A 22,256-nucleotide genomic window follows, 5' to 3' on the forward strand; every position below is an offset into this window, starting at 1 on the left:
ATGGCTTCCTAGTATCGAAGCTTGAATGTGGTCACTTTGTTGTTGCTGTAACTTATAAATGAACTTGAGTCTTAAGTGTTAGTGGGCATTTCCCGTTACTAATAAGGAGGTACAACAAAGCCTTCAATGGAAGAACCAGCAACTATAAGACTAAAGTCATTTTTTGGATGGATTTTTGGCTGCTTGCTATACTTGGCTTAGGAGAAAAAGTAGAAAGCTGGGGTATGAGGATGATACGTTTCCTTTGGCAAATCTGTGACATGGAAATAACCATGAGCCAAGGAGTCAGAGGACGTAGCTTATAGTTCTGCATTCTGCAGCTTTTAATTACGCAATTCAGGGAATAGCTCATTAACCTCAGTCATTTTTTTTTTTTTGTAAAAAAAAAAAAATATATATATATATATATAATATATATATATATATAAACTGGCTACCTTACATGGAGTTTATGAAACCCAAGTGATTTAAGTGTGAGAAATACTAGATTTTGCTTCTTCTTTAAAAATCTGCCTCCTTCCTAAAAGTCTGGCCTATGTTTATGTTGGTTAAAGGTTGGCTAAAGGCACTGTGATTCACCAAGGTGTTCGAGTGAGAAATCTGAAGTCTACCTTGAGTACTCTCTTTTCTTCATCTCTCATATATAATTGGCCTCAAATTCAACCATTTATACTTTTTTACTCACAATTCTGCTCCATCTGCTCGGTATTGATACCTTAACATGGGGACCTTGTCATCTGTCACCTTGACCTTTACAGGAGTCTACTAACCGGGACCACCCCCATCTTCAGTCTCACCCTCTTAAAAAACACTCTCATAGCACTTACTTGCCAGATACTGTTCTAAGCACTTTAGAAATTCCAATTCATTTAATCTATCTAATCCAGTCACCTTCCATAATACCACCTAGTTATCGCCCTTAAATCTGGTTATTTTTCTTATCCACTTAAAGTCTTTCCCTCGCTCCCTTGCCTAAGCATTCCATGCTCCTCTCTGACTGCCCCGTCTTTGCACCCTGTAGTCTAGTGACATTGGCTTCTGCACTGCTTTGGACAAGCCATGGAGTCTTACACGTCTGTGACTTGTATGTCGTATTCCGGGTGCTGGGAGAACTATCCACCTGGTAAATGCCACATTTTGGTTCAGGGTTGTATATGATGTAACTTTTCCAACTGAAGCACTAGTTGCTCCGTTATTTCTGTCTTGCTTATAGTTATCTGTGCAGAGTTTGTCTTCCCTCCCTAGACTGTGAAGTTCTTGGTATGGAGAGCTGTATTTTGTTCTTCATTCATATGGTGCCCAGCAGGAGTTGTGAATACATGCTTGGTAACTGATATCAGTGAGGACTTTGTTTTCCTCTTAAGCTGCTGCTCTTAACTGTGACATTCATATTGGTACGAAACAATGTGAGAACCATCATACCGTTCATATCACTTTGGTATGAGCTGATACTAATTATACTATAGCACTTAAGGCCCAGAACTTACAGTACATTTGAAAGGTAGAAAGTGCACTGCCTCTGGCTCTAGAGATACTCACCTCAGTGTTGAGTACAAAATGAAAGTTGATTGTGGGTGTGTAGAGCCATAATTAGATTTTTAAAAATCAAAAACAAAACCTGCAAACATTTCCAAAGGGCCTTTGCCAAGCTACCGAGGCTGACACGCATTCTTCAGACTTCAAAGATAACACAGTAGATGTTCCCAAATCAGCTGTACGTGATATGACTCTTTCCTTCTTTGATGGTAACATTTCTATTTATTTTCCCAAGGGAAGGTACAAAAGATCTTGAGGAATGATCTTATTTACATCACAGGGAATATAAGGTAATAATAAAGTAATAAAACGTGCTATTGGATGAGCCATATGGGAAATTGGACTTGGCAAGTCAGAAGGGAAATTGCTACTGATAAAATTCTCTTTGGGTCCAAGAATGGGACTAGTTCGTGTAAAGAGAGTAGTGTAATTGTAATAGGATTCTCCAGAGAAACTGAATCAATAGGCGCTATCTGTCTTGAGATTCATTATAGGGAATTGGTTCAGGTGATTACAGAGGCCAGAAGTCCCACTATTGGCCATCTGCAAGCTGGAGACCCAGGGAAGCCTCTGGTGGTGTTGGAAGGCCTGAGCGGTGGAGAGCTGATAATATAGATTGTAGTCTGAGTAGAAAGGCCTGAGAACCAAGAGCTCTGAGAGCAGAAAAGAGCAATGTCCCAGTTTAGCAGTCAGGAAGAGATTGAATTCAAACTTTGTCTACCATTTTGTTCATTTAGGCCCTTGGGCTTTGGATGATAACCACCTACATTGGGGAGGGCCATCCACTTTACTCAGTCCACCACTCAAATGCTCATCTCTTCCAGAAGCACCCTCACAAACACACCCAGAAACAATGTTTAACCAGGTGTCTAGGTATCCTGTGGCCCAGTCAAGTTGACACATAAAAAATGAACCATCCCAGGACCTTTTTGCTGTAGAGGGAAATATGGAAGAACTTGATTCTGACCAAATGAAGAGACTGTGAGTCGACTACATAGATCCCTGTGGGATGTACTGATTTTGCTAATGCTTTTAAAGCCAGCAATGAGTTAGGTGTGCAGGCTAGGGAGGAGATCAGATTTTCACAGATTGTTCTCAGTCCGTTGAAAACATTGATCAGTTAAAGCAGTAGTGTTGAAAGTATGAATCATAATTTCTTAAATCATCCCCTCCTTTGAGCTGGAACTGGAAAAAGAAGAAATCATCTTAATTCAAAATATTGAAACCCTCTGAGTTAATTTGTACCAATGAACAGGACTCTCTTCTCCTCAACACTCATATCCCTAATTGTTGTTTATCCTCTATTAAAATACAAGGTAGTTACGGTGAGGATGCTTATAGCCAGTGGACACTGAACTCCTGGTTAGACCATTTGTGATTCTCAAACTGGGTTGCACCCCAGAACCTGTGAATCTGACTGTTGGGGGTGGCGCCAGGCAATGTGCATTTTTAACAAGCTTCCCAGGTGACTGTTACAGACATTGAAAATGAAGAGAGACTGGTGGTCTTCACAGCTGACAGCTCTAAAACCTGGTGCAGTCGTTTTCTAAATTTGTGTAGCACTTAGGATGCTTTTCAAAATATAACTAACTTTTGGATTCTCAAACTTTAGGTCTGAGATGGGACTGGAAAAGTTGCCTCTGTAACAATTTCCCAGGTAGTTCCAATACACACATAAGTTTGAGGGTCTGCACTTAGTATAGTATTGCAGAAAGGCAGGGTTTTTCAAATTCTATTGAGGTACAAAATGATTCATAGTCAAATAAATCTGAGAAGTGCTAGAAAGTTAAAACATTGTATGTGTGTATTTTTTTATAGCTCTGATTTTTTCAGAGCCTGGAGCACACTAGAGTTTTATAGAATACTGTTTGCGGGGGACTTAAGGAAAGAAGGCAATTCTTGTCCTGTTGTTTGTTCAAATACTTGACTAAAAGGGTGATGCTCGATGGACTAGTGTATGCCCTGGCATGCTGGCTGAAGTACTGTGTATTACTGATACTCTGCCTAGGGATTTAACTTGACTCTTCTAGTTACCTATATTGCAGTCAGGTATTGAAGAAAGCCATCTTGGTCTCTCTTTTTATTCACTGCTTCCCCCAAACACTACACATTTCTTTGTAGCATTTACCGTAGATAATAAGATGTATGCCTTAGCCAGTGATAGATGACCCCTCAATTTATTCTGGAAATTGGGTAGAGTTTAATTTTTTTTATTTCTATTTTGTAAAATCAAGAATTCTAAGAAGCAGAAACGATTAAAGTCTTAAACATCTGAAGACTAATACGTATTTTTGAGCTACCAATTTTGTCTAATCCTATAGTAACCCTGTAAGGCAGGTGTTCTGATCCTCATTATTTACAGATGAGGAAACGAAGGGTGAGAAAGGTGACGTAATTTGGAGCTGAGACCTGAACGTTGGTCTGCTTGAGCCTCCAAATTTATAATTTCTTTTCTCTTTGCCATGTTGCCTTCCTTTCAACTGTATTTAAGGTCTATATCAGGGCAGTGGAATGTTGACGGTGGAAAGTACTCTAGGACTGAAGGCAGATACATGTGGTTAATTCTAACTTCATATCCAAATAGCTTTATGTCTTTGGAAAAGTTACGTAGCCTGGGTCTCACTTATAAAAAGTTATTTATTTTTTAGAGACGGGGTCATGTTCTGTCACCCAGGCTAGAGTGTAGTGGCATGATCATAGCTGATTGTAGCCTCAAAGTCCTGGGTTCACGTGTTCCTCCCGCCTCAGCCTCCCAAGTAGCCAGTGCTACAGACATGTACTGATATGCCTGGAAATTTGTTTTATTTAGACAAGGTCTCACTGTGTTGTCCAGGCTGATCTCGAACTCCTAGGCTTGAATAATCCTCCTGCCTCAGCCACCCAAAGTGCAGGGATTACAGGCTTGAGCTACCATGCCTGACCTCACTTTTTCTCCAGTAAGTTTATAGTGCTTTCTAGCCCACCTTATCAGAGTATTAGGAAACACTTGTGAACATGGATTGGGGTGTGTGTGTGTATGTGTATGTGTTTAAGATATAGCACCGTGTGTAATTGTAAGGGGAGAGAGGCGGTATGACATCCTCATTTTCCCACAAACTTAGGCAAGTTTTAAATGGTATCGTTGAGAGTTACTTCTGCAAGTATTCTAGTTACTATGGAGTGACTAGCATGTGACAATACTGTGTGACAAGGTGTAGAAACGTCATCTTGCTGGTGATATTGCAGAATTCAGTGATAAGTTGTGGAATTCAGGATCTCTTGTGACAGGGCCCAGAAGCCGATTTGATCATCAACAGGACAGGACTTTTCATACCTCTAGTGAGTTAAAGGGTAGGGGAGAATTCACACCTTTGCTGTTATTGCCACTTAACTTGTACTTCGTTCTTATTTTGAGTGGCTAGGGTAAAGATCTTTTAACTGATTTAAAGTAAGTTTAGTTTTTATTTTATCAGCCCTAGTTCCACTGATAGGAATTCACAATGTAAAACTAAGACTGTCTAGATGACTTGACTATAGTTGAAGGAGAAATTTTAAAGTGAACTTAAAGAATGGTGCCAAAGTGCATTCTGTTTTCTACAGACTCCGAAGAAAGCAGTGTATCCCCTGAGGGGAGGTTCCAGACTGGTAGGTCTATTTTGGCTTCAGGTATGCTTTTCTAGCTATTGAAGTGATAAGGTTTTTTTCTCTCTCTCTCTCCGTTCTCCCTTTTCCTCCTCCTTTATAAAACCAGATTAATATTATTTATTATATACCTTAGAAATAAAATTAAAGAATGGAGCTTAAATGGAAACTTCAAGAGCTGATTGATTGGATTGGCTTGCTGTTTTTGGAGTCAGCACATACGCTAGATGGGAATGAAGTAGTGCCAGGACCTACGAGAAGCACCGTTAAGCAAATACTCTTGCACTGTAAACTTTAATCTGAACCTGGTCACCTGACATATTTTTTTATTTGAGAAGATGAGATGTGCGTGGGGTTAATATACTAGGGAGGTCAGCATATTACTTTTTCATGATGAATTTCATTCTGAAATGTCAGTGTTCTCTGAAAGTCATAAAATGGGAGTGCAAGCTGTTTTCTGGGTTCATCTCTGATACACAGCTTCTTGCAGCAGATAGTTGGGTATTGCTTAGTGGTTCACACTGATAGCTTAGGTCATTAAGGTCAGGAGGCAGAGACTTTCACTAGGGAGATACTGGTGTAGGAGGGACGGCTTGACCCAGGACATCACACCCGGGTCACAGACTCTTGCCATTTTAAGATTTGAATTTGAGGATGATTGTACTTTATTATTGCACCAGGTGGAGTATTGCTCTTAAGAGTATGTTTGTCCAGCTTACAGGGTGGCGAAGGGGGGTACTTGGAACACACTCCAGGGGATGGACTGTACTACTACTAGAGGAACAACACAGATTGGATCTGCTATCAAGTGATGCCTGAATGATGTCCTTTGCAGAACTGGACAGGACACAGGACAGACTTTATTTAGGGCTATGCATCGTACTTCTTAGAATATTTCTTTTTGTAGCATGTACAAGACCTTCCCATGGCCCCTTCTCAACCAAAGTTTCTGTGGTAGAAAAAAACCTTATTGTGTAAATCTAATAGCTTAGCAAAAGTTGGAATGCCTGTTTCACAAAGAGTGTGTTGCATGTAGAATAGATAGAAAGTAAATAGGAAGTAAACAAAAAATTATCAAGGTAGTGAAACAAAGAAACTTTTTTTTTTTCCTGAAGGACTTTAATGCCTTTATTGTCTTTACTACAGGTACTAATGTGCATGTGACTCTGCAGTTGGGGGCGTAGAAGTTAAAGAACTCGATTCCTTGCCAGTCTTACTTTTTCTTAGGATGGAGGTTGTCCTCTAAGCAACTGTGTGTGTGTGTGTATGCGTGTCGGTGTTCCCTTCTCGAAATAAAACATTTGAAGTGAGGGGCTAGATTAATTCTCAAAATCAAAATTATTATTTGAAGCCATGGGTATAGAAGTTTAAGTGCGCCCTGGAATTGAAGCTTTGTTATTGTTGTGTGTGTGTGTGTGTGTGGTGGGGGTCAAAGTTTTGGAATTAAAATGACATGACTATTTAATATTATCTGTAACAGTGTTTGAATTAGCTAGAATATTGTTCATTTCCACAGAAACTGGTCACAAATGAGAAACAATATTATTCAGTTTTGTTAGGAAAAACTCAGCAGCTTTTAATTTTGTTTGGCATTGATTATAGACACTGGTCTTAACTAATTCACGCAAATTTCATGCAACTTGTATTTTTTTTTCATAAGGAATAGTTACCTATCTCAAGGTGCAACTTTTTGGAACTTGGTATTATGTGTTTTGGAAAATGGAGAAGTAAAATTCTAATAATGATCTCAAAAGTGTTCTTACTGCACTCACAATAGCAGTGCTTTAAAATATTCTCATTTGGCTACATTGAAAAATAGCATTTTAAAAGGCATTGAATAGAGATAATTTCTGTAACTTTTTGAATGTTCTTGCTTGAAGAATTGGCCATAAACCTTTAGAATTAAATGTCAAAAGAATTTCAAAATAACTTGTTTTGCCCAAAACAGAAGGAAGAGAACAACAAAAACTTTTATGCCATCATTGTTTGAATGTCATGACCTATAAATGAAAAGAAACAGAAGAAAATCTTGTTTTAAAAAATTGAACGTTAGGCTGGGTACAGTGGCTTCACGCCTGTAATCTCAGCATTTGGGGAGGCTGCTTAAATCCCCAACTGCTTAAATCCAGAAGTTCGAGACTAGCTTGGGCAACATAAGGAGTCCCCGTCTCTACACAAATTGTAAAAATGAGCTGGGCATTGTGACTCATGCCTGTGGTCCCAGCTACTTAGGAGGCTGAAGAGGGAGGATTACCTGTGCCCAGGAGGCTGAGGCTGTAGTGAGCTACAGTTCCACGACTGCACTGCAGCCTGGGTGATAGAGCAAGATGCTATCTCAAAAGAGATAAAACCAAAATGAAATGTCACTGAAGTTTAAGGCAGCTGGATACAGCCAGATCTTTTTATTTGTGGGTTTCACATTGGCAGATTCCACCAACTGGAAATCGATAATACTTTAAAAAAAAATAGTTGCATCTATACTTAGGATGTACATATTTTTTTCTTGTCATTATTCCCTAAACAATACAGCATAACAATTATCAACTTAGCATTTACATTGTCTAGTTATTAAAAGTAGCGTAGAGACGACTTAAAGTATATGGGAGGGTGTATATAGGTTACATTTAATTATGAAGTGCCAGTTTATATCAGGGACTTGAACATCCGTGGATTTTGGTATTGGTGTGGGAAGGTCCTGGAACCAGTACCCCACAGATACCAAGGGATGACAGTAGTAGTGAAAACAAACAGCATAGAACTTTTTGAATCTAAGATACTATTGATTGGGAGATAAGTCAGTATCTTAATTTATTATATTTTATATTCTACATATTTAAAAGTATCTTTTTATGTATTTTCTGGTACTATCAGAAAAGAATATGCCATCTCACTTGGAGAAAATGAAGGCATTAAATACAAAACCAAAAAAAAAAAAAAAAAGGGAAAAAATGCCAGCAATTAACTATAGCACAAGCATTTTCTTGCAGTTTCTAGTAATTCTTAAACTTACAGATGTTTACATAAAAATTAATTTGGCATGTTCTCAGTGCTTGTCTACATAAATAATACTTTTGTCTCAGTATCTTTTATAGCGTGATCTTTTTGAAGACACTGTAAACATCAGTTAAATCAAGATTAAACCAACAGTATAATTTTGCATTGTGCACAGGTAATAAACATCCGATAGCCACCTGGCTGCCGGGGTTCACACTGGTTGATGCAAAAGAAAACCATTCTGGCCGGGCGCGGTGGCTCATGCCTGTAATCCCAGTACTTTGGGAGGCCGAGGTGGGTCGATCACGAGGTCAGGAGATCGAGACCGTCCTGGCCAACATGGTGAAACCCCGTCTCTACTGGAATTACAAAAATTAGCCTGGGGTCGTGGCGGATAGCTGTAATCCCAGCTACTCAGCAGGCTGAGGTAGGAAAATCGCTTGAACCCGGGAGGCGGAGGTTGCAGTGAGCCGAGATCAGGCCATTGCACTCTGGCCTTGGTGATAGAGTGAAACTCCATCTATAACAAAAAAAAAAAAAAAAAAAATTCTAAAGACTTTGAAATATGAAAAAAGTGTGTCTAGGAACTAATGAAATATGATATGAATTTGTATTTACATAGTTTTGCCAAAAACAGCACTTTTGCCTTATCCCTCTTGAAAGTTTCAGGGGAAGAGTTTGGGGAGGACTTTTTTTGTTTCTATTGAGTAGCATCTCTGGCTGCTTCTGGCCTCATCCCCTCCCTTCATAGGAAGGCTCATGATCTGGTTCCGAAGGATTCTTTTTGGTGCTTCAAGCTGGTTTGTGCTGCCTCTCACTTTGTCCTCTCCTTTAGACTCTGTCTTTTTTAGTTGGCTTGAAAAATACTTGTCAAGGTGTATTTGTTGACCAAACCTATCCTCTGGGAAGGCCAGCTTTGTCAACAGCTATTTCCCTTGTCATCTCTGCTCTAGACAATGGTGCAGTGGACAAAAAGTGTTGGATTTGGAGTCATGAGTTCTGTCTCTGGGCACCAGTTGTTTTCATGTGAACAGTCGTTAGGTGGTCTGTTGCTGGGAAGTTCTGCAGCTCGCTTTCTTTTCTCTGCTTTTATCTTTTTTTTTTTTTTTTTTTGAGACTGAGTCTCGCTCTGTCGCCCCAGCTAGAGCGCAGTGGTGTGATCTCAGTTCACTGCAGCTCGCTTTCTAAAGTCCTTGTGGCCTAGAGGTAGGTGCTTGTCCAGCTTACTCCACAATTCCTCTGGAGCACTTGAAGGGTCTTTGATGTAACAGGCTGACATGCCCTGAATTCTGCTTGTTTACCTGTGAGCCCTGACCGGGATGCCCGACCCCTCTGCCCCCATTCATCTGTCCAGGGGATTCCTTTTTAAAATTTACTCTATCAGTCTGCTGGGAGGTTCTGACTGTCACTAATATAAGATAATAAATGTAAAGGCCTTGTCACACTTTAGAAAGCCAGAAAATGCAATGCTTTTCTTCCCATCTGATTTTAAAGACTCTTCATTCTTTCTTTCCTTTTTTGGGGGCAGCGGGGGAGAGGACATTATTCACTAAATTTGCTGTCTATTGGGTCTCTTTAATTCTCAGCTTATTTGCAGAGCAGGTTGTCCTGTCTTGTGCCCAATAACTGAATCTGTTCCAGCTTATGTCACTAAACTTTTTACCTCCAAAGCGCCATGATTTCAGTCTTAAAACACCAAACACTTTGAGATCGAGGTAGAAGGCAGATAACGTCTAATTCACATTAAAGAACACAGGGCTCACCCTCCTCGCCTTACAGGTAGCTTGGTTTTAGGAGGTGCTAGTGTGAAATCAAAGGGCAAAGTAAGATCATGTATAGCTCCCTAAAAGTGTGGTAACTATTTTACAATATAATAAATGAAGAGAAGGAAAAACTAGTTTGAAAGTAATGCCTAGGCGCATGCAAAGCTTCGAAACTGACCATGATACTTTTCTTTCAAAAAGCTAATGTAGGCCGGACGCAGTGGCTCACGTCTGTAATCCAAGCATTTTGGGAGGCCGAGGCGGGTGGATCACCGGAGGTCAGGAGTTCGAGACCAGACTGGCCAACATGGCAAAACCCCTTCTCTACTAAAAAAAATTAGTGAAGCGTGGTGGCGGGTGCCTGTGGTCCCAGCTGTGCGAGGGAGGCTGACGTGGGAGAATCGCTTGAACCCGGGAGGTGAAGTTTGCAGTGAGCCGAGATCATGCCACTGCAGTCCAGCCTAGGCAACAGAGTGAGACTCAGTCTCAAAAAAATCAGAAACAGAAACAAAAAAACCTAATGCATATCATCTATTTAGTAATCATGGTTTTAGTTTTCTTAGGTTAGATATTAAGAGCTGAAGACCTTCCCCTCTTCACCCCTGCGTTCTGTCCACTTTGATTTTTGCCACTTTTTGAAGTTGCTCCCCATTTGGGAACAATAAGGGATAACCATTAAAAGATCTGCAACTGGCCGGGCGCGGTGGCTCAAGCCTGTAATCCCAGCACTTTGGGAGGCTGAGATGGGTGGATCACAAGGTCAGGAGATCGAGACCATCCTGGCTAACACGGTGAAACCCCGTCTCTACTAAAAATACAAAAAACTAGCCGGGCGAGGTGGCGGGCGCCTGTAGTCCCAGCTACTCGGGAGGCTGAGGCAGGAGAATGGCGTAAACCCGGGAAGCGGAGCTTGCAGTGAGCTGAGATCCGGCCACTGCACTCCAGCCTGGGCGACAGAGCGAGACTCCGTCTCAAAAAAAAAAAAAAAAAAAAAAAAGATCTGCAACTTAAAGAGAGCTCATTGGCAGATGATTTCCACTGATCAGAGTCTCTAGATTCCATAATATGGTAATTACTTACAACACAACTCAGAAACATTCAGCTTTGTATACAGATTCATGAAAGAAAGCATTTGAATTATTGCTCTTGGGCATCTTCCACTCACGTTGATAGCTGCATTGAGACGAGTACACAGCCATTTGACTTTTCCTTTAAGCTTCCTGCAATTTGATTTAGGACAGTTGTACTAAGCATATGTTAAATCCTAGCCATTGTCCAAGGTGCTGCGATAGAAATTTCATTAAGATATGGATTCAGAGAAAAATCACAGACTAGCCCTCGGGACACAGTGCTGGGGAGAGGATACTCTGAATCCGTGACCTACAGGATGAATTAGGTGACTGATGGAGTCTGGACCCTTCGATGATGGGATGGTCGTGGAGAGGTACTGCAGAATTAGAGGAGGAACTGAGAAACAGCCCACGAACTTTGGAAGCTAACTTGTGTCTAAAGTATATATATGATACTAATAACCGTTTGTAAATTGCACCTTCTCCGATCGTGGATGTTGGAGAATTGGCAGTTAATTTTGAAGCTTCCGAGTGATTGACTACTTTGAAATTGCAAGTGAATTCAGGCCTTCCTTGGGACCTCTTTAACTCCTCTTCCCCTTGCTCACTCCTGTCCAGCCATGGAGGCTCCTCGGGGCTGTCCCTTAAACTTACAAACGCCATCCTGCCCAGGCCTGCATTTGTTTGAAATGATCTGAAGATACTTTGCAAAGTCACATCCTTACTTCTATTTTCTACTCACGTGGTTCTTTCTGAGTGCTGTGAATAAAACAGCAACCTCTCCTTCCCCTCTTGCATACCTGGTTATATTTGTCTCCGAGGCACTTACGAATGTCACTGTTGGAATGTAAACTCCATGAAAGCAAGGACTTCTGTCTGTTGATGCTTTATTACACCTAATACTTACCTGGAACGGTGTGTGAGTTGTAACATATTCAGATATTTGTGGGAGGGTGCAAGGTAGGAACGGAGGGAAAACTTTTCCTGTATTTTGTTGTTTCTCTCTCTTATTAGAAGGTAAAAGTCCACAAGGGCAAGGCTGCACCCCTAGTACTTAGAAATGTGCTGGCACATAGTCGGTGTTTTAATAAATAATTGGAGAGAAAATTTGTGCAGGCTTGGTTGTGTATACTTAATTATGCAACCATAGTAAACACATATAATCATACAGATGTCCTCTAAAAAGTAGAAGTGTTTGTTCCTATATACACAAAAGTTATGCATGCAGGATAACCTATAGTAATATAGCGTAGAAAACCACATAGCATATTAGTTAAGAGCCTGAACGCACAACTGCAACCGCCTGTGCTGAGCTCCAGTCCCAGCTTTACCTCCTACTGGCAGGATGGTCATGGGAAAGTTATTTAACTGTACCGTACCTCAGTTTCCTTTTCTGTAAGATGGGAATGATAGAAGTACCTATCATAGGGTCAAGGGCATTAACTGAGTTAATATAAAGTGCTTAACATAGTGTATGAAGCAGAGTAAACATTTGGGAATTCTTCATAAAAATACGTTAAGACAAAATATTGATATTATTACTAATTCATTCATATTGGGTAGTAGAGTAGAAAAGTCCCCTCTTAATCCCATAGCCACAGATGAAGATGACTCCTTGGATCTGTATTCAGAGGAGCTGGAATATTTTAAAGAGATGAAAGCAGGAAGTGACAAGAGATAGAATTTTATTTCCTAAGGGAAGGGTCTTACTGCTTGTATTCTTGCCAGGGTGCTAATTTTTTTCCTTTTTAAAATTGCACACAAAATGAAGTGAATCCAAGAAAACCTTCCCTAAGTCGCATAGAGCAGCTTTCAGTGTAGTTGTAGTAGGTAGCACTTAGGGGAAACTCAGTGTAGAGAGGGTATGTTGTCAGGCTGCTGTTGTAGAAACTGCTTGTAGTGTGCATGGAAAGAAAGCAGAAGTTATGTGCGAGGTGCGACTGTATGGCCATGTCTTCAGTGAGTGTGTCAGCAGGAGAGGGACACTGCAGAACAGATACGCAGTTCCAAGCACGCCAAAGAGAAACATAGCAATGCCTGTGCTATAGGACAGTGGAAAAAGTGTCGTAAGAATTTGAAGGGACTGGGTGCAGTGGCTCCCTCTTGTAATCCCAGCACTTTGGGAGGCCGAGGTGGATGGATCACTTGAAGCCAGGAGTTCAAGACCAACCTGGCCAACATGGTGAAACCCCATCTCTACTAAAAATACAAAAAAAAATCAGCCAGGTGTGGTGGTGCGCACCTGTAATCCCAACTACTCAGGAGTCTGAGGCAGGAGGATCGCTTGAACCCTGGAGGTGGGTTGCAGTGAGCCGAGATCACGCCACTGCACTCCAGCCTGGGCAACAGAGTGAGACTCTATCCCCCCCACCCGCCCCCACTCCCCCCCAAAAAATGAATTTGAAGAAAGGGTAGAATGTACCCATAGAGATGGTAAAATTTGGACATAATATAACCATAGAAAATATTTGTTCAGCCTCTTGTATCCCAGAAGATGGAAGAGTTAGAAGAGAAAAGGGAGTGGGAGCAATGGGAGGCCAGAACTTCTCTCATGTCCCCTGGCTAAATTGTAGCATTTATTACCTAATCAAGAAAGGAGAGTATTTGATCAAACTAAATTCATATTTGTAAGTGTATTTTACCTGTATGCTAGACAGGAAGCGAGTATTCTAAGGACTAGTGGTATAGTTACCCAGTTGTTTAACATAAACACTAAACAAACTGTTTAAGATATGAAAATTGTAGTTCTTATCCACATAAGGAGTGTCTACTTCTTATCTATTGCCAGTTAAGTTAGTCAAAGGTCCTGCATTCCTTCCCTGGCCAGTCCCGGACCACCTTCTGCCAGCTGCTTTGTATCTTCTTTTGCTGCCCAGCTTCCGATGTCTAGTGCATATACACTGATACTAATTCAACCTGACAAAAATGCGGACAGAAGAGAATGTCCGATGGCATCTTAAGAACACTCCAGAGAAATGAGTCGGTCAGACTGTAAGTAAGTGAGTCACTCTTCCTTTCTTGTCCACGGGAATTGGGGCTCACTGATCCTACTTTGCACAAAGAAGCTTGTTTGCAAATAATGAGCATACACATGTGTTTGCATCATTTTTAAAACTTTTATTTCTAAAGCTGGATATCTAGTAAGTTTCTTTGCAAATTATTCATTTGAAATGGTTATAATATGGGTTTATTAACCTTCACTTGATAATATTGCACATACCACATTCTCATGTGAGAGCTATCCCACAAGAGAGCAACAACTTAGTATAGGGAAGAAGAAGAAAAAAAAACTAAAACAACAGAAAGTGAAAACCCACATCATGCCCCTAGAAACGTTTGAACCCCTTCATGGGCGAAAAGTACAGTTGTTATGTTGGAAGCCAGTGCCTCAGGAGTGAATGCAGACTCCCCACTCATACAGTGAGTTTGGGTCAGTTTCCATGGCACTGCCTTGCACGTGGTGCCCTCTGCTGGAATACTGAAGGCAAGACTGAGAAAAAGGAGTGAGACTTGAAAGGTATGCTGTGGGTGGGCCGGGGGCAGAATCTTTATGTGATGCTTTACTAAAATTTTTTATTGGTGAAGACTGAATTTTGTCTTCTGTGCTGAACAGAGAAATAGCTGTTAGGAGTAACAACAATGAGGTTTTGTGTGTTTCCTTTATAAAAAGTCTTAAATCATCAGAGGCTGTCCCTTCCAGGGAATGTATTCTATGTAAATGTTGAAAACAGGTTCATTTGAGGCATTTGTCCTGAAGTATTCCTAGTGGGCGCTAACTAACATTTGTATGGAGATTTATATTTAATAAAGTGCTGTCATGTATGATCTCATGTCATCATCATAACCTGAATGATGCTGGTGGTGGTGGTGGTGACGAAGACGCATCTGGTGACAGGAGCAGGCGTTTATTGTTTACTGTGTGCCAGACATCTTACATGCCAAGCATCGTACATGAATCTTCTCATCTGATCTTCATAACAGCTTGTAAATATGATACTATTATGTGTTTTATAGCTAAAAACCTTAAGGTTTACAGAGAATAATGACCTTACGTACCTAACGTCCCACAGCTGGTGACCACAGGAGCCAGTATTGGAACTTGGGCGGTCTAACTGGAGTTCTCCAGCAGATGAGTGCTTTTGGCATCTTCTAAATTAATCATCATTACTTGCTGGCAAACTGAACACTCGCAGGTAGACTTTCTTTAACGAATGAAGAGAGACCCCCGGATTCTTCTGCTGTGGTCGAATTCAAATGAATACACTGCTGTTAGACATATTTCTTTGGCACACTTTGGTGCTTTTTGGTCATACTGAGCAAACTCTAGCCTCTCCCAGGTGATTCCCTTCACCAACGTAAAGGTGACTACTTCACCTCTACTGAATTCTTGCAGATAGGGGATGGTTGTTCTTGCTACCAGACAGCTCTGCCTGGTTAACCTGTGGGCACCTTGTACCTACCGTTCGTTTGAACCAAACTCCTGGTCTTCCACAAGTGCTCGTTTCTTTCCATGTGCACACACTGTTACCCATTCCCTCTTCTTCCTCTTGTGTTCATTCTCCTGTTTGGTGGCATCGCCTTCCACCAGGATTAGTCTTGCACCCACTCTCTGAACACAGCTCCGTGCACGTCTTAAGCCACTCACCCTGTTCTTCCATTTTACCTTCTAAATAGCTTTCAGAGCAGGCTTTTCGTTCATATTCACAAAGACTCGCAGTTTGGTTTCTCGTCTCTTGACCGTACTATTCGGATACCTTTTGTAGTTGGTTTTTCTGTCTTCAGTTTTGTCTCCCTGCAGTTTTCCCTCCACACTGCAAGCAAAACTGATTTTACCAATACCCAGGCCTGATTATTATTCCCTTCTTTAGATCTGTAGTGACTTCCCGTGTGTTAGATGGGTAACTCAAAGCTCTGACAGTGCATTAAGATCATCTTGGTCCTTAAACAGAAGAATGCCAGGGCCCACCGCAGGCCAGCGACTGAGAATTGCCTGCAGTGCACCCTGGCACGTGTCTTTGCTGAAATCTCCACGTGTCCTCACATCCTACGTGGATAGCTAATGGATATCTAAAGGTGAACACATCAAAAATCTAACTTCTTTTTCTCACAACGTGTGCTAACTTTGGTCTTTCGTAACTTGGTCGATGGTAACCCCACCCTTGAAGTTGCTGAGGCCTAAAACTTAACTACTTTTCTCTCAGCCTCCCAAAGGACTAGTCGGCAGGTCCTCCAGGACCTACAGCCCCTGCTCCCGCCCAAGCTAGCTTCTCCCTGACACACGTGGTACCCCTTGACTGGTCACCCTGCTGGCACTCCTCCAGTCTATTTTCAAAGCAATACTTAGAGTGACCCTTTAAAAATATAAATTAATCTTAGATCTTCACTCAGAACCCTTCAGTATTAACCATTTCACTCGGAGCAAAAACCCCAGTCTCCGTAGTGGCCCACAAGGCCTTTGAACCACAAAGTCATTCCCAAACTCTGCAGAGGTGTCCTAGGGCATTGCAGTGAGCTCACAGGTGTTTCTTAGGATATCTAAAATTTCAAGGGAAACACAGCTCTTCTCATCATCTGTCAAACACCATGTGAATGACTGGTTCAGTGTCAACATCAGATTGTGCTATATTCCTTCTGATGACATAGCTTTCAGCTGGATTTTCACCAGTCATTGTGATAAAAATTAAGTGCTATGAGAAAATGAGTGGCAGTGTCCAGTGTGATCGGAGATTTAGGGAGTCATATGGCCCAGAGGTACACACATCCATCAGTAAGCGATCGTGGTTATTTAATAATAAAAATAATATTTCTTTCAACGTATGTGTATTTTTTCAAATGACTAAATTGTTGGGTCCAAACTTAATAAGTACTTGTACACTATTATTCTGTTACTAAATGGAATATATTTCCTTTGGCCTTGGAGCGTCATAAGAAACTTACACATTAAAGACTCTGAATGGAGGAAATGTGGGAACCTCCACACCACAAGCCCATTGCTCTATGGGTATTCTCTGTTCACTGCCTCTGCCCCAGCCACGCTGGCGTTCTTGCTTGCTCTCACACATCTAATATGCTCCAGCCTCTGGGCCTGGAATGCTGTTATTTTATCATAGTGCCAAGGCTAATCTCCTTTACGTCTTCATCAACTCGTGTCTTCTCCATGAGGCCTCCCATGACCACTTTGTAGAAAAATGTTTCCATCCTCATCCCCAATTTAGGGTTCCTCTTCTCTATTTGCTCTATTTTTTTTTCCAGAGCAAACGTCATCTTCTAATATGTAGAGTTTACTTATTATAATTATTTATTTTTAGCTCCCCTCCCCACCCAGGGTAGAAGTTTTTAATTCTGTTTTGCTTACTGTAGTCTACCAAGCACCTAAAATATCTGGCACATTGTAGGGAATTAAATACGTATTCGTTGAATCAATGAAGACAGACATACCAGGAGATGACTGGTAGGAGCAAAATGGATAGTAGTAAAGCTTGTAAAAGTAGTATAGCATTGGAGTCTCACCATGTCCAGCTCCTTGCCTCAGTTTTCCCATCTGTAAAATGGCTTATACTATTGCCTGTTTCATAAGATTGACAATTCAATCCCTAGGAAGCAGCCCAGAGTCTGCCACATAGTGTCTAACCATTGATAACCTATTAGGTTTATGGCACCACGGCAGGTGCTATGGCTGTTCTGAGTAACTTCTCATTTACGTTTCTTTGAGAATTAGATGATGTGCCCTCTCCACAGTGCCTAGGAAATAAATGCCATAGATAATGATGGCCAAAATGATTTTCCTTTCACTTTTCAGAGATAATTTAGGATTTAGGGTTTTCCTTAATTTTTGCTTATGGTATACTTAGTCTTGACTTTCAGCCCTGAGAGCTGCGCGTTTGTACTGGCCCTCTTGTCTGTTGGTTCCAGTCCTCTGTGTTTCCGTGTCATCAGCCTGAAGAATGGCAAAGGGGTCATGTTGTTCCCCCTCGTCCTTTTATTCCACTTGCAGCTGAAGTCATTTCTTCTCCTTGAGATTCTTCTAACTTGCCTTTGCCTAACTTACGTATAAAAGTCAACTCGACTAGGTGGCTGTTATTATTTTCTATGTATAACACTCGGGGTACACTTTGTAAATACAGGGTGGTGCAGGGAGCTCTGACACCTTAGCCTAACTTGTTTTTTGGTTCTAGTTTTATTGCCACAATTACATAAAAATTTAAAGAATTTTAAAATTTAAATTCAAAGTATACTATTGCCTGTATGAAATGGGCAATAGTATACTGTTTATTAAAGTTCTGGGAAAAACTGACAGTAAAACAGTATACTATTGAGTATATTGTTTTATACAGGCAATAGTATACTACTGATGTCAATTATATTCCAGAACTTTCCAGGATTAGCTACAGTGAATTGGAAAATTAGTGCCACATACCATTACTGATAGCATAGCATGGAAGACCATGGAAGAAGTAGATATGGCAGATGGCTGGGTTCTTGCATTCTCTTAGCAGATAGCTGTTGAGTACCTTCAGCTGCCCTTTGTGTTGAGGATTTGAACTGGAATTCAAGACAGTGGTAGGTGAAAGCGATGAGATTTTTAAATGGTAGCGCTAAGAGTTCACAGAATTTGGGATGGTGGGGTTGGGGGTAATGAGAGTGGCAAAGGGAGGTCGGGTGCACTGGCTCACGCCTGTAATCCCAGCACTTTGGGAGGACAAGGCAGGTGGATCACCTGAGGTCAGGAATTCAAGACCAGTCTGGCCAACATGGTGAAACCCCGTCTCTACAAAAATACAAAAATTAGCTGGATGTGGTGGCAGACGCCTGTAATCCCAGCTACTCGGGAGATTGAGGCTGGGAGAATTGCTTGAATCTGGGAGGCGGAGGTTGCAGTGAGCTGAGACCGCGCCAGTGCACTCTAGCCTGGGTGATAGAACGCGACTCTCTCTCAAAAAAAAAAAAAAAAAAAAAAAAAAAAAAAATGGCAAAAGGAACAACATACGTAACAACAGCTTGTATTTGTGTGGCTCAAGTAGGAGGGAAATAGTAGAGGGCAAGTCAAAAAGAGAAATTGGGGTCAGCTTGGGAAAAGGGCCTTAGGATATGCTACAGAATATGGTTCTTGTGTAGGATTTGTGTAAAGTGGCCACATTATCACATTGGTGGTACCATGCAGGTCAAGAGAGAAGGATGAAAACACAGAAGAGGGTGTTTGTTTGTTTTTTTATATTTAGAGGACGTTAGAGAAGAATCAGTAGATTATAGGCAACAAAGTCTTGATAAAACTGTTGCCTATAATCTACTGATTCTTCAAAAACTGTAGAAAAATAGTAGGAACAAAATCACAAACAAGTGAAAAAATCGAGAAGGATTCTGATTGTGAATAAGCTACCAGTTGACAATCATGGAACACCATTATTGAAATTCTTTAAATAAAGTTTAGAAAAAAAACATTTCAGGAAGTTTTGCCAGATAAAATATAAGATGCCTAGTTAAACTTGAATTTCAGATAAATGATGAATAATATTTTAGTATAAGTATGTTCCGTGCAGTATTTGGGACATACTTATAGTAGACACTGTTTTTTGATGTGAAATTCAAATTTAATTGGGTACCCTATTTTTATTTGGAAAACCTGCCAATCTTAGTATGATTCAAAAGGTTGTGAGAAGGCCTGGTGATCAGACTCAATGATCTGGTCCTTCATTTGATGATGGAGTGTTTTGATGAGAGAATATTACCATGTTCACTCGGAGGTCAGAAGTAAAGGGCCCAGGAAAGCATTTTCTGGAACACAGGGAGAAGCGTTTGGGAAGTCTCTTACACATTTAAGTGACTGGTAGGGATTTATCTTACTAGGTTGTAAAGTGATTTGATCAAGAAAAATAGGGAAAAGTAATACTGAACTATAGAAAAGAGAAAATCCAAACTGCAGAAAGCATCTCATGCTCAGCAGACTAGAGCTGCCGTGTCTTGTGTATTCAAGGAAACAAAATGGGGTGTTATCCCCTCTGAGAGGGATCGCTGAGTCGGCTTTATCAAGTGTGAGCGAGACTGGGCTCACTGTTTCTTATGTTCTTGATAGACAGTGGCCCTTGTGTTCTGGCTCCTGTTTTTATTAGAACTGCAAAAACATTACAAAAACCCCAACAATGAACACTCAGCTGAGAATGTGAGGTCATAGCAGTGTGACCTCACAGGGAGTCAGGTTCTTGGAAGGCTGTGAGGCTCGGCAAACACTGAACTTGGGAGCTGAAGAATACTGGACGGGGCTTCAGAGAGGAAGGATGGTCCAGGCTCACCCCAGGGGTTGTGATGGGCTCTTCTTGGTGTCTGTATGGTTGCTGGTAAGTTTGTATTGCCATCGTATTGTCAAGCTTTCTGATTTAAAAGGTGCAATTTCGGTTCTTGTTCAAATAATCTCCTAAGTTGTGAAAAGGATAGAATGAAGCCATCTAGGGACAGGGATATTTATCCTTTGTTCTTTATTTTCTCCTTTTACTGAAGCCTTTTTGAAGAAGATCCAGAAAGTCTGACACACACAGATATTGCAATTATATCGTTTTGGTGAATGTGAAGAAAATTAGGTGAAATCACCTGGACTGGGCAGCATAGTAGAAAAGGGGCAAATATGGAGGATGAGTAACATGAGGAATGGAATGATTTTGAGCAGTAAATTTTTAAAATGTGTTATCATTAGAATGAGAACTTGCATTTGAACAAAATTGGGCCAGTATTATATATGTGGTATAAGTACATTGTTTGCACAGACTGATTAAATAAATGCCATGAATTTTCCCTGGGAAGTGAGCAGTAAGTAGTGGTTTAATTAAGAAGAAAATCCTTTCTTTGACATTTGTTTTTACTACATGATAGGAACAGCACGCATGGAAACACAACTCCAAGGGTTTTGTTTTGTGTGTAATTATAAAAAGTACTTGATTGTAATTAACATAGTCCTCGGAATAAATATTTTACATTTCTTTCACTTGTGTGGGAAAACACAAAGTAACCATGAAGAAATTTCTACTATGAGTTTTCTCATGGGTTATACTGTCGATAATGATTATTCAATTTCCTGATGGGATAGATTTCACAAAACTGAATGGTAGTGTTAAGTCTCTTTTTAAAAAAATTTTTTACGTCGTAGTTCGGGGGGTCTCACTGTGTTGTCCAGGCTGGTCTCAAACTGCTGGGCTAAAGCAGTCCTCCTGCCTTGACTTCCCAATGTGCAGGGATTACAGGTTTGAGCCAGCACACCCAGCCATGTAATGTTAAGTCTGTAATGGAAGATGTGGGATGAAAAAAATCATGCATTTAAAAATGCATTTTCATGGAGATTTTATCATAATGAAGCAGTTTAATTTAACTGGTGGGTGTGTCTGTTGGGAAACTGTTCAGGGTGTTGAGGGTTACCAATCATCTTAGTTTTCTTGGGTCAGTTCCAGTGATTGTCTGCTGTTCTGCCATTGATATTGACTGTGGTTGGGTATTTGACTTAGAGTTTTAATAAGTGAACTGTTACCACTAATAGCTATGGTGAAATAAGTCGGCATGGGTTTGGTAGACCTAGCTTTGTATTCCCAGCTTCTCCCATGGTGTCATCTGGGATTGTGTCATTGACGATTTTACACAGTTGACTCTAAAAGACTCTCTCTCTTTTCCCTATTCTTAGAGCTTCATTTCAAGGGCAGGAAGTCGGGTGCTTGCCGATAAAGTGTGCTTGGAGAAGAGTTGCTAGGGACAGTTAACTCCTTCTAATCCTGTGGTGGTTGAAGGGAGTATGAGACTCTGCAGTTACTTGTTACACCAGCTGGTTGTCCAGGAGCCCTGGCTGCTTTCTCAGTGACCTTGAAGCATAAGGCCAGCGCTTCCTAGGTAGAGCAGTGGGAAAAGGGAACTTGTAAATGCGGTAGAATAAGTGGCAAGATAGAGCAGTTCTGCTTAGAAATGCATTTATTTTTGCTACAATGGTTTTTGTCATTCAGTGATATAAGTTTACAACTTATTTTTTAGATTCAGATTTTTAAAAACATAACACCTTTGAGATCATTGAAATACTATATCACTTACTATATTAAAGTATAAAATCCGGTGGTTTGGGCATATTCAGAGTTGTTGAGTCATTACCACTGTCTTAAGAATGCTTTCATCACCCCAAAAGAAAAAATGCCCATTAGCAGTACTACTTTTTTAAATTGATAATGCTTTCTTTATTTTGTAACGATTGTAATAGCATGTTTCCCCTTTAGAGTGTCCTGGTTTAGACAGTAAATGGTTATTCTGC

The 22,256-nt window shown here is 40.8% G+C and overlaps 1 protein-coding gene across 17 annotated transcripts in view; it reads left to right on the plus strand.

The window, feature by feature from the left end:
- LOC105482130 (pleckstrin and Sec7 domain containing 3) overlaps nt 1–22,256 on the plus strand; it is a 710,412-nt gene that overhangs the window by 411,211 nt on the left and 276,945 nt on the right. Inside the window, exon 1 of one of the 17 annotated variants that reach the window (XM_071068558.1) lies at nt 5,143–5,160. The exons of 14 other annotated variants lie outside the window; for them this stretch is intronic. Coding sequence is in view for 2 of the 3 variants with exons in the window: in XM_071068562.1 (XP_070924663.1) it covers nt 20,285–20,316 (32 nt within the window). In the remaining variant the exon portion in view is untranslated. Of the gene's footprint in view, nt 1–5,142; nt 5,161–20,036; nt 20,317–22,256 lie in introns of those variants that run through there. 2 more of the 17 variants (XM_071068562.1, XM_011742094.3) reach the window with 2 other exon arrangements.

Source organism: Macaca nemestrina, chromosome 8, assembly GCF_043159975.1.
Source record: "Macaca nemestrina isolate mMacNem1 chromosome 8, mMacNem.hap1, whole genome shotgun sequence".
NCBI lineage: Eukaryota > Metazoa > Chordata > Mammalia > Primates > Cercopithecidae > Macaca > Macaca nemestrina.